General features: G+C 50.7%; 1 protein-coding gene across 4 annotated transcripts in view; it reads left to right on the top strand.

Annotated features, from left to right (window-relative positions):
* The window catches only part of CFAP57 (cilia and flagella associated protein 57), a 76034-nt gene extending 70053 nt beyond the window's left edge, over nt 1-5981 (top strand). For all 4 annotated transcript variants that reach the window (XM_084787401.1, XM_084787397.1, XM_084787398.1 and 1 more), the window contains one exon: nt 5620-5981. In XM_084787401.1, coding sequence (XP_084643527.1) covers nt 5620-5834 — 215 coding nt within the window. In that variant the 3' untranslated portion in view covers nt 5835-5981. The remainder of the gene's footprint in view (nt 1-5619) is intronic.
* The last annotated feature ends 7126 nt before the right edge of the window (nt 5982-13107 follow it).

Genomic DNA, 13107 nt, shown 5'->3' with positions numbered 1-13107 from the left:
AAACCAGTCAGCCGGGCGTGGTGGTGCACGCCTTTAATCCCAGCACTTGGGAGGCAGAGGCAGGGGGATCTCTGTGAGTTCGAGGCCAGCCTGGTCTACAAAGGGAATCCAGGACAACCAGGGCTGATACACAGGGAAACCCTGTCTCAAAAAGCCAAAAAAAAAAAAAAAAAAAGAACAGAAAAGAAAAGAGAGCAAACCAGTCATATATGCCACCCACTACACCTTTATTCAAGGAGCATTCGCCTATGACAGCTGGTAACAAGAAATACCAGTTGCCAACCTTGTGCAAAACCCAAGTCTGACTGGATTTCGAAATGGGTGCCCGCCCCCTTCCCAAGACAAGTCGGTGCAAAATACACAGTCTTCAAGTTGCTTAGGGACCTGGCCCATTCCGCTGGTGTTTAAGAATCCTTTGAACAGGGAGCGTGTCATTCCCTAACCACTATTTTAGCTTCAACAACATTTATATTGTTTTCAAATTTGCAAGACAATTAGCTAACAGATCTAGCAGATCCGCCTGCTTGTTTCTCAATTACTAAAACCACATCACTAGAATTTACAACCAAAGCTGGCTATTAAAACCCAACTAACATGGCATAAATATGCTGTGAGAACAAAGAGAGCACAAAGGGAAATAAGAGATTATTGGGGGCTGGGAGCTGGAGAGATGGCTCCGTGGTTAAGAGCACTGACTGCTCTTCCGGAGGTCCTGAGTTCAATTCCCAGCAACCACACGGCTCACAGCCATCTATAATGTGATCTAATGTGCACTGTATACATAGTAAATAAATCTTTTAAAAAAGAGAGAGAGAGAGAGAGAGAGAGAATTGGGAAGCTGGGAAATGGGTGGGGGAATGCTCCCTACTTCATAGGCCCAGGGAACTAACTCCTAAGCCGAAAATAAAGAGTGTAGGAAAGCAAAAAACAAAAAACAAAAACCACTAACATATGCTAAACCCTTGAGACATCAAACTATAGGCTAAAACCAACGGAGACCATTAAAGGCTGTTAAAATGAGACGGTGGACCCACAGGATGGTAAACAGACTGGTCCAGAGTTAGATCTTCAGGACCCACAAGGTAGAAGGAGAGAGATCAGAACCTCTGACCTCTATGTGTGTGGCAGCACTCATGGAAACACACACACACACACACACACACACACACACACACACAGTGAAGGGAGTGCTGAGTCAGTGAAGTCCTGAGTGAAGTCCTGTGCTGTTGACACATAAGGCAAGGGCCATGTCTGTCGACAGCACCCCAAAGCCTCGGCCCTGTGAGAAATGCTAAAAACCTTCTCTCCTGGTCCAAGAGCAAAAGCTGGCAATGTGTTCAATAAAATGTCCACTGTAGTTTTCTTCTCCCCCATCCCCACGAAAATATTTATGGCCTACAGATACAACCTCCTAGTTGAACCGTATGCGATCGTCTGGCCCCTCCCTTAGACTGTATAATAAACGCACTGGGCTGCTGGGGCTGCTGCGGCTTCTCCGGCAGAGAGCCCAGGCCCCTCAGGCCTAGCTTTTCTTTCTCTGTCTGTCCTTTCTTCAATTCCTTTTCACCCCAACCAAATCAAGTCACTGGAGCTATGCAAGGACTCAACATTACACCCAGGTGACACACACGAAGAAATAGATAGTAAAATATAATAAAAAGATTTGATACTTTATATGTTTAAGGAAATAAAAAGAAAATTTTAGTCTTATTTTATTACTACATTATTATTATCATTATCTATCATTATTATTTCGAGACAGGGTTTCTCTGTGTGGCCTTGGCTGTCCTGGAACTCACTCTATAGACCAGGCTGCCCTCGAACTCAGAGGTCCGCCTGCCTCTGCTGGAATTAAAGGCTTAGCTACCATTACCACCACGGCCACCATGGCCACCACCTCCCAGTTTGATTTTTTTTTTTCCATTTTGAGTCAGGGTCTCTTTGTGTAGCCGTAGCTGTCCTGGAACTCACTCTGCCGACCAAGCTGGCCTCAAACTCAGAGGTAAATCTTCCTCTGCCTCCTGAGTGCTGGGATTAAGGTGTGCATCACCAGCACCCGGCCTGTGGGTTTTTTTTTTTTAAAGGAAGAGTCTTCTAAAATCTTACAGACCAATTATACTTAAAAACCACAAAAAAAAAAAAACCTAGTAGAGATGAGAGCTGTAATTATTATAATTAGAAGCTCAGTGAACAAACCCAGCCATGTGGTAGACACATCATCTGAAAGGGGAATCTATGCAGGAAAGGAATGAGGATGTTTCAGCCCAGAGGGACAAGATACACTGCGAGCCAGGACGGGATGGAGTAAGTCAGCAGCCACCGAAGTGGACTCTGACAAAGAAGGGTGTGACCACAGGGAGCAACTGCAGTTTTGGTGACCATCAGATCCAGGGATCCTAGCAGTTCGGGAAAGGATAATTTACAACCAACCTTCATCAAAGCCACTGAGCACCAAAGTCAAGAAGTTACATGCAGTCAGGGAGAAGAGCAAGGGCTCAGACACAGGAGGACGCGGCCAGGCTTCAGCCGGGTGACTTCTCGGTGCAGCTTGGTCAGTGGCCAGCCCCTAAATATATATCACCAGGGAAATGATCTCCTTAAAATGAAACTAAAAGAAAACATAACTGACAAAAATTGAGCTTTGTCCCCCCTGCTCCCCTCCAAAAAAAACCTTCTTGAAAAATAAATTTTAAAGACTGTACATAGGGAAGAAAAATTATCCCAGAGGTGAGGCTGACTGCAAGAAGCAACAATAGATAAAGAAGGCAAACCGTCGGCGCTAGAGAGCCAGTGATGACTCCCACAGGGAAGACAGTAGCTGGATCGTGGCTCCAAATAGGCAATTGGGAAGAACCGGAACACCGTGCAGAAGCATCGAGGCCGGAGGAACCAAACCATCCTATGTGTCTGCTTATTTCACAACAGAGAACGTGTGTGTGTGTGTGTGTGTGTGTGTGTGTGTGTGTGTGTAAATGCAGGTGAACGTGCACCACAGAGTGCGTGTAGACGCAAGGGTCAGAGGACAATCTCAGTTATTAGTCTCACCTTCCTTGTTTGAGACAGGGTGACTTGTTTTCCCCCCCACACGCTGTGTGTACCAGGCTAGCTAACCCACAAGCTTTCAGGGACTCTCCTGTCTCAAATCCCATCTCCCTGTGGGAGGAGTTCTGAGATCACACACAGACACACACACACACACACACACACACACACACACACACACAATGTTTCATGTGGGTTCTGGGATTCCAAGCCAGGCTCTGCATTGTTTAGATTACATAAGCACATTAAACATTTTAGAAATCAGAAGGATGAAAGCAAGGAAGGCTGGCAAGAAAGAAAGAGAAAACCTCCCAAAGCAACAAAGGGAAAATAGATCAAATTTGGTGGTGGGGGGGGGGGGATTTAAAACCATGATAACAGAGTAGAGAAAGGAGGAATGAGTAAATCCAACTGCGTCCCTGACCACTTGATGATTTTCCATCATTTAAAGTCAGATTTGGGTCTGAGAATGTAGCTCGTTGGCGAATCCCCACCATATGTATGAAGCTGCTGGGTTCAGTCCCCAACACTGCCAACAGCAATAGTGGCAACAACAGTAAGCTGTTTAAGATATATCAGTCTTTATGTGTCTATCGAAGGAAGCCTGTGAGCAGTGTGCAGAGAGGGACACGGACCAGGTGTGGAAGGTGACAGGTTCTGAGCAGAACAGAAACAAGAGGGGCCTGGGGTGTAAGCAGAGGAGCAAGGGTAGACGGAGCTTCATGGCCAGAGTCAACTGTAAGGCTCACTCACAGTAGCATGAACAGGCAATTTGCTGTCAGAAGAATGGAAAGAGACTGGGGGGGAGGGGGTGATGGGAGAAACAGGAACAGCACAGCCACAAGCCAGAGTGGGAGACAGAGCAGGAGACATGACAAAAGCACCACACGGAGTCCACCAGGCCAGCTTCCACATGCTTTACCCCTAGGAACATTCAAGGGGCAACATAATCCAAGCCAGACTTGTTTCAGGCCTCCAGCCTGTAGCTGTGGGTCTGGTGACCCTTCCTCGCCTTGGTGGTGAGCCTGCCACTGCCCACCTCTGAGGTCCAGCGACCTCACTCAGTGATTGGAAATCCAACAGGCCTAAACGGCCTAGTTTTAGAGCAAGATCCTCAGCACATGTAGAGAGGTGCTGTGACAAGGAGAGGCTGGGGTGACAAGGAGAGGCTGGGGTGGCCTGGAAGAGCATCTCAGTGCTGAGTCTCCCAGGCAGACACGAAGCCCCTCCAGGACTGTGGTTTCACAGGCACCTTCATCCCCGGGGATGTCAGGTGGTGACTGGTTAAATATCTGTGTGTGGAGGAACCAGCAGAAGACAGGAGCTGATGCAGAGGCCATGCACTTGAGGGCAGTAGTCAGCAGGAACAACCAGTATCAGGAAGATGAAGGGTTGATACCTAGGGGAGAAAAACTAAGAGACCAGGAGCCTTGGCACTGCAGACAAGGACAGCTAGAAGTAAGGGCAGAAAGAGGCAGAACCAGGCTCTCCTAGGCAAGATAACCAATTGCTCTTTATTTTTTTTATTATGTTTTTTTTTTTCTGAGACAGGGTTTCTCTGTGTAGCCCTGGCTGTCCTGGACTCCCTTTGTAGACCAGGCTGGCCTTGAACTCACAGAGATCCACCTGTCTCTGCCTCCCAAGTGCTGGGATTAAAGGTGTGTGCCACCACACCCGGCCCATCAATTGCTCTTTAAATGCTGGCCCCATCGCACCAGTTAGAGGCCAAGACAAGGCAGACCACTGGCTACTGCTGACTGCTTGCTTCCTTGTGGAACTGTCCTTGCCTTTGCCTCCAACATCTCTTCTTTTTCTAGTTTTTCCTTTAGAGCTCCAAGTAAGGGCTGCCTGTAGGAAGGAGAGACAGGCAGTGTCATTTGTTAAGAGAAGGAATGGACACTCCTTTAATCCCAGCATTTGGGAGACAGAGGCAGGCAGATAGCTGTGAGTTCGAGGCCAGCCTGTTCCAGGACAGCCAAGGGGTTGGGGATCATGAAATGAAGGGGGGCGAACCTCATGGTAGATCTAGGTGACCGGAGGAAACTGGATTTAGGAGCTCATTGCGGGTAGAACGGGCTTACAGGAAGAAGCAGTCTTGTCTAGAATGGAAGTCCTGAGTGCAGACGGTAAGAGTCCATGGTCAGAGACTGGTGCCCTGGCATGGGAGGTGGGCAGCAGAGGGGACCCCTGGGTGGTGAAGAAAGGAGAAGGCGACAGGGCACCGAGGCCAATGTTACTGCTGGGAGTCTAGCCTTTTAAGGCCCAGGCCTGAGATAAGCCACAGGCTCTGTGGATGCCCAGGATTAAGAAGATGGCAAGTTCAGAGGTACAGGAAGCATTAGCCGGTGCCTCCCAAGGAGAGGGGGGCAGTCTGCATCCAGAAGCAGAGGACCGGTGGCTTGCATTCCAGCCACCGTCCCCACGGGAGTCACACGTGGCGTGGGCAGGTTCTACTTATCCCTTGGAGTGTCCCCTGTTTATCTCTGCCGCTGTGGATGCTCCGTGGCTGTTTGGAGGGGCCGGAGACTTCAGTAGTTCAGTAAACAGGCCACAGTGATGCTGCTTTGTCCCTTCCAGCCCTCAGCAAGGAAATGGCCAGCACCACTCCTACAATGAGACTGGATGAACAGGAAGAAACCGGGAGAATCATCGAGATGCAGAGGCTGGAAATCCGCCGCCTCAGAGACCAGATCCAGGAGCAGGAGCAGGTTCCGGGCTTCCACACCATCGCTGGAGTTCGCCTTCCTTCCCTCATTGACTCAGATGTGGACTTGGAAGTGCACAGCAAGTGACCTCTGGTGAGCTGGTTCCAGTCTCAGCCAGAAGCACGGGGAAGCAGTGTGTGTCTGGCACCAAACCAGACTCCCGCCTGCATCCCATCAACCTCCTTCATTCAGGAGAGCTGGGGGCAGGGCCAGAATAAAGGTGTTTGCTCACAACCTGGTCCAACCTCTGCTTAGGGTCAGGGCACGCAGGAAAGCACACAGTGGCGGGTGGGGCGGGGGAGCCTGAGAAATCGGGGCTGTGGGTTCCCCAAAGTCGCTGTTGTTTATTCCCATGTGGGTACTGGGCAGCATGCGCTGCAGAGACGAGCAGGACGTGGGGCCAGCTTCCTGCCACAGGCCTGGGATGAGGACTGGGCCACCTCTCACATCTTGAGTGGCTCACCTAGCACTTCCCTCCTGGCTTTAAGTCAGGACCAAACCAGGTCTCTTCCGGTTTCTTCTTCTTTATGAAACATGATGAGGCACTTCCTGTCCTGTCCTTCTTCTTGCCTTCACATCTGTGTTTGTGTGACCTTGCCTGGTTCTCCCATTTCTGGAGACACTTTACACTTTTCTCTCCAGTAATGCGTCCAGGGCCTACCTCAGGAGGCTAGCCACACGAAGGTATCAGGAGAGAGACTCCGTTATCCTTTACGCAATAACGTGCAAAAGAGGGTAACTCAAATGCCGCTGGTTTCTGCTTGCAGAGACCAGATAATTACATAGTTACTTAAGCCCACCACCCCTCCTGGTCCCTAGCGGTCCCCTCTGGCTACATGAAGCCTGCCATCTCCCAGGCTCCTCAGTTTTCCCAGGCTGCTTTGCCAACAGTAGGCACTGCTCCTGGGTATTTTCAGAGCCAGCCCAGACACTCTGCTGTCCAATATCCAAGGTGGAAAGGACTCTGGGGAATGAGGTGCTCCATGGAGGATGGGGTGCTCCATGGGGGATGGGGTGCTCCATAGGGGATGGGGTGCTCCATGGGAGATGGGGTGCTCCATGGATGATGGGTGCTCTGTAGGGGTGGGGTACCCCATGGGGGTGGGGTGCTCCATGGGGCATGGGGTGCACCATGGGGGATGGGGTATTCCATGGGGGATGGGGTGCTCCATAGGGGATGAGGTGCTCCATAGGGGATGGGGTGCTCCATGGAGGATGGGGTGCTCCATAGGGCATGGGGTGCTCCATGGAGGATGGGGTGCTCTGTAGGGGTGGGGTACCCCATGGGGGTGGGGTACTCCATGGGGATGGGGTGCTCCATGGGTCATGGGGTGCACCATGGGGGATGGGGTATTCCATGGGGGACAGGGTGCTCCATAGGGGATGAGGTGCTCCATAGGGCTCTACGGATCACTCCTCACCCAGCCTACACCCTATCACACAGCCAGTTCCTTTCCTCCACACCAGTGTGACAGCCATCCTGTTGCCCACTGGGAGGTTATGGCCTTTCTGCAAGATCCCACCAGGTAGCTGGGATCCTCTACAAATCAAGTCTCAACATTCTAGACTTGTCACCTTTGCAGGACAGAGTAGTTTAAAATGAGATAGGGGCTAGAGCAGGGACAGAGGTCAGCAGGGCCCTATCCTGCCTGACTGTGAGGACCTGTGAAAGAAGCTGACCGGAGTTCAGAGGTCAATGCCAGGCTGCTGGACTCAATGCCCTCGGCTTCCCAGGCCCTTTTGAGCCCTTTCCACACTGCCCTATTTCCAGTTTCCCTATCAGGCCATCATCTCCCTGGCTCTCCACCTACCTCCTCTGCCTGAAATACTGTTGCCCGCCACCAACAGGTTCAAATCTGAACTTAAGTGTCACTTCCTCAGAAAGTCAGCCCTTGACCTCCCGGGCTGCCGTCTTAAGTTACACCTGCCATAGTTGTTTTCCTTCATCATCCTCACCATGCCACATCTGTCTAGTTGTTTCGTGTCTGCCTTTCCTGGTGCGTGAACTCCGTAAGCGCCGTCTCTGAGTCTAAAGCTCACCTGGGTGTGATGCGTGGCATCAATGGTTAGGAAGAAGTTGCGGGTGTGTACAAGTGTGAGAGGCTGGTGGGCTGGCCCAGAAAGATGACTAAGGGAGAGAGATAAGCTCTTCTGAGGACTGGTGGGAGTTAGCCAAGCCAAGGGAGGGAAAGCATGGCCTAGAAAGGAGAAACGTGCAGAGGAAAATGGAGCTCTGAGGACCAGAAGCAAATTCCCTGAGGTTGGCATTCAAATGGCAAGCACATCACCAGGAAATTCCTCCTACCGGATGGCGCTCGGCACACAGTCACCAGGGTGGGGCCGTGACTGTGAGCCTGCTGCCCCAGTGGCCTCCAAAGCCTGTGTTTTCCTGTTCTGTGCTAGAGAGGTGCTTGTACAAACTCCACAGGCCACCGGGTTGGAGGGTATCGGAATGTGACTTCCCAGAGAGTCTAAACAAGGGAAGGTGGGGGGGAGGGTAAGGGGGGGCGGGGTGCTGCTGCCCAGCAGATGAAGAGAAGGAAAACACGCGCGCACCCCCAGCTAGTGCTTGAGCCAGTGGCTTGTCTCCTCAGAGTCTGAGGCTAGCGGCTCAGTCTTGTTTAACTCTCTGCATCCTGCCTTCCCAGCTCCTATGCCTGTGGGGTGACCCCGGTTCTCTCCCTATTGCATCTCAGACTTCCCTCTACTTTGCCTATATTGATTTCCTGGGGAGATAGAAGGCCCTCCTTTGTGTCAACCACCTTGTCCTAGAGGTCTCTTCTGCTGGTTGGCCCTCACTGATAGACTGAACCTAGAGTCACCCCCATCCCCCATCCCCCATCCCCCATCCCCCATCCCCCATCCCCATCCCCATCCCCCATCCCCCATCCCCCACCCCCCATCCCCCATAGCAGCTGTAGAGGCCGAGCCAGTCGCCCAGATGCATGTCAACTCAGTTCTGGTTCTTTTTGTTTGTTTTGTTTTCGGAGACAGGGTTACTCTGTGTAGCCTTGCCTGTCCTGGACTCACTTTATAGACCAGGCTGGACTCGAACACACAGCGATCTGCCTGCCTCTGCCTCCTGAGTGCTGGGATTAAAGACGTGCGCCGCCACCACCGCCCGGCCTCAGTTCTTGTTCTTATGGGTGCACTCCACCATCTTTGAGCTCTGGGGACTCATTCATTGAGGATGGCAGCTTTAGGTGAAGCTTGTCATCCTAGTGTGAGAGCCTTCAGCAGTATCCTTTTCCCCTATGCCTCTGACATCCAGTGTGCACGCCACCCCTGTTCTCCAGAATCTCAGCATCAGTGTAAACTGCTCAGGTCTCAGATGGGCCTTCTCTGCCATCCCGTTCTCTTGACCTGAGAGACTCCACCCCACAGCCCGAGTCCCGGCATCGATGTCTACCTTCCTCCACTGTTTCCACAAAGCACGACCGACCATTGTGGCATCAGCCACTGCTTACCAGCTGTTCCCAGGAGATATTTGAGGGGCGCAGGCAATCCTGGGAATAGCTGTATGACCAGGTAACACCTCATTACAATTATTCTGGATTCAGAAAGGAGAGAGAGCCCACATCCAAGGATCAGGAGTGGGGTTCATTCTCCCTGAGCTCCGCAAAACCATCAAAGATTCAAGGGAGCAGTTATGCCTTGTTTACATCTGAAATGCAGCCAGATTCCCATGAGTGGAGCCACACTGGTGGGGGGGCATATTTATAAGGACATGACCTTGTTGTACACCAGGAGGGACCAGCATTACTGACTCCCTGCTGTGGCTGGTGGGTTTATAAGAACTGGTATTTATTGCTCATCTACTAGGTGTCACATGATAGACGAGGGCTAGAATGTTCTAGGCACAAACTGAGTGTATTAATGTCGTAAATGTTAAAATTAGGACTATGAACACTAATGGTGGTGGTGCGCACCTTTAATCTCAGCACTTGGGGCAGAGGCAGATGGATTTCTGAGTTCAGGGCCAGCCCTGGTCTACAGATTGGATTGAAGATTTCATTTCTGTTCGGGGCTTCTGTGGAGTGGCGTTGATGTGCCCTTCTGCCAGCCGAACTTATGATGGGGTGCCTGTCTGCAGGGTCCTAGACAAGAGACAGGGTGGGCTCCAGCTGGGTTCCAGACCCTGGCTCGGGTCCTTCTTGAGGCCTGGGTGTTTCTCTGTCAAAAGAAAGCCTGGGAGACCCAAGTGGAGCCAGAAAATAAATTCCCCTCTCTTTGCTTAAGCTATCTGGGGTCATACCCAAGGAAGGGTACCTGTAGCCTTCTGCTAGAACTCAGTCCTAATTTGGGTTTTTGTTTTGGGGGTTTTGGTTGTTGTTGCTGCTGTTGTTGTTGTTGTTGTTGTTGTTGTTGACAGAGTTTCTCTGTGTAGATTTGGCTGTCCTGGAACTTACTCTGTAGACCAGGCTGGCCTTGAACTACTTGGCTCTGCCTCCTGAGTGCTGTGCAGTAACCGCCTAGCTTGTTTGTTTAAGGTTTACCTGCCGTGTGTGTGTGTGTGTGTGTGTGTGTGTGTGCGCGCGCGCGCTCTCACATGCACACACTTGGGTGAGTGTAGATGCCCACGGAGTCCAGGAGAGGGCCTCAGAATCCCTGGAACTGGAATTGCAAGCCTTTGCAAGCCTTTTGTATAGGACTTGCCTCCCTCTTGGTGAGTTCAGCTGGGCTCACTTGCAAAACCAGTCACCGCAGCTGGGCTGATTGACTGCTGACCTTTCCTGTGCTGCCAGAGGATCATGGGACCCTCACTGAGGATCCAGCCACACCTCCCAACCAGCTATATACAACTCTGGCCTAATTAAGTGGACTGGGGGGTGGGGGAGGCGGGATTTACTGTATACAGGCGGGAAGACTAGAGAGAACACTTCCTTTTACGTATCCATGGGGAGTGGTCATCCATTCTGAGTGCAGACCATCCAGTGTAGCTGCTTTAAGGCCACCCACATTCCCACCCATGACCTCCACTGCTCCGTAAGGAAGCCTAGTAAACTCACTGGTTCCCCGAGAAGGAACACCGGTGGAACTGTACCTCAGCTTGTCACTGGGACCTTCAGAGAGAGGTAGATGTCATTTACTTATTATTGTTTCAGAACTGTTTGACACTGTCCAGAGAAGCAGACACGGGCCCTCTGCAAGAGCAGCAGATGCTCTTAACCACTGAGCCATCTCTCCAGTGCAATCTTAATTGCTCAAAGGGAAGCTTTGGGACCTGGCTTGAGTCAGGGGCGTTACCTCTGTTCGATCAACTGTAGACGCAGGGGCGAGTCAGGAATGATAATCCTGGTTTCTAGGATGAGCATCTAGGTAGACACCTAGAGAAATGGTCAGTCACCATGTATAGGTATGGATCCACTGATGCCCTGTGGCGACCCTGTGCCTCCTAGCCTTTTCTCCCAGGTGACAGGGACATTAGCTCCCAGTTCACTCCTGTGTCCCCTGCACAACACCTGGTTCACAGAAGGGGCACAATAATTTTTTTTTTCCTGAATGAGTGGATTCAACCATAAAATTCCTCTCATAACCACTGACTAAGCTTTATCTCCTTTTTCAAATGAAGAGACCCAGACCCACCAAACATGTCCTGGTTAGTTGCTTTTATCAACATGACATAACCCAGAGTCATTTGAGAAGCAGGACCTCAGTTGGGAAAAATGTCCTCACTGGACTGGCCTGTAGACAAGTCTACAGGGCATTTTCTTGATGAACGATGTGAGAGGGCCCAGCACTCTGTAGATGGGTCCATCCCTGGGCTAGCGGTTTTAAGTGTTAATTGTAGGCAGGCTGAGCAAGCCATGGGGAGCAAGCCAGTAAGCAGCATTCTTCCATGGCCTCTGCATCAGCTCCTGCTTCCAAGTTCCTGCCTTGAGTTCGTGCCCTGACCTTCAGTGATGGACTGTAACGTGAAAGTAAGTGAAAAAAAAAAAAAATGTTTCCTCTCCAAGCTGCCTTTGGTCATGATGTTTTAACAAAGCAATAGAAACCTAGAAATTTACATAACTAGGGCAGAGACTTGACATTTCAAGATCAGCTAGCTCCAAAACCACAATCCCATTCAGCCACTGACCAACCATGAGTTACACACCTGTTGTTCTAGGAGCCGGAAAAACAGCAGTGAACAAAGAAAGCCCTTCCTCATAAAGAAGGACGTTCAAGAGGGAGACCCAGGCCCTCGGTAATGGGGGATGGGGTACGGATAAGGGGAAGGACAGGCGAGTAAAGGAAATAAGGATAAAGGAATAAGAAATGCTGGGGGAAGCCAGGCATGGTGGTGGCGCACGCCTTTAATCCCAGCACTTGGGAGGCAGAGGCAGGTGGATCTCTATGAGTTCGAGGCCAGCCTGGTCTACAAATCAAGTCTAGGGCACTCAGGGCTACACAGAGAAAACCTGTCTCAGGAAAAAAAAGAAAGGAGAGAGAGAGAGAGAGAGAGAGAGAGAGAGAGAGAGAGAGATAGATAGATGCTGGGAAAGATGGTGATTTATTGATTTATTTATTTTTGTTTTTCAAGACAAGGTTGCTCTGTATAGCCCTAGCTATCCTGGAACACTCTTTGTAGACCAGGATGGCCTGGAACTCACAGAGATCCACCTGCCTCTGCCTCCTACCACCACCACCACCGCCAGTGCTGAGATTAAAGGTGTGTTCCACCACCTGGCCAAGATGGTGGTTTTAGACAGGGTGGCCTGGAAGCTCTTCTGAGCCGGGGTTGTACGTGACTATCTTCAGATCCCAACAACCATCATCTTCAGGAGGTCAGCTGCACCACCTGCAAAAGATCAACCCAGCTGGGCTTGTTGGCTCTTCTCATAGAAGAGCAGAGAGGATCATAGGCCATCACCTGGGTATCAGCCACAGCATGCCACCTGCTATGTGCCTCTCTGCCCTGATTATATGTAGCCTTGGGGAAGGGCTAGAGTATATAAGTCAACGAAGACTACTGAAGGGGGATGTTGTGAGGTATCCACCAGAGAAGACTGCTCAGGTGTGGGTGTAAGCCCATAGGAAGTCTTTATTAGCAGCCTGGAAACTATACTGGCTGTTCAGTATAGGCCGAAGACTTTCTCAGAGCAAGCTTTTAAGCACAAAAACTATGTCCTGGGTTGACGTACTTCAGTTAACAAGAACGGTGAGCCAGAAGCAGAGCTACAGAAGCCAAAAAGCAAGGTTCGTACATTAAGAGACTTTTCCAAAACTATGGGTTTCATCTTGGCAAACGGCGCTGTCTATGTGCTAAGTTTTATAGCCTGAATGGCACTTCCATCATGGAGTCAGCTGTGCTAAGGTCTGGGGAGCTGTCAGACGCAATCCTCTGCCTCAGGTAAAGACTTTCCAGCATATCCTTTTG

The sequence above is a fragment of the Acomys minous genome (genome assembly GCF_964271855.1).
Source record: "Acomys minous genome assembly, chromosome: 6".
Taxonomy (NCBI): Eukaryota; Metazoa; Chordata; class Mammalia; order Rodentia; family Muridae; genus Acomys; species Acomys minous.
Note: the sequence above shows the minus strand (reverse complement) of the source record. Positions and strands in the feature narration are given on the sequence as shown.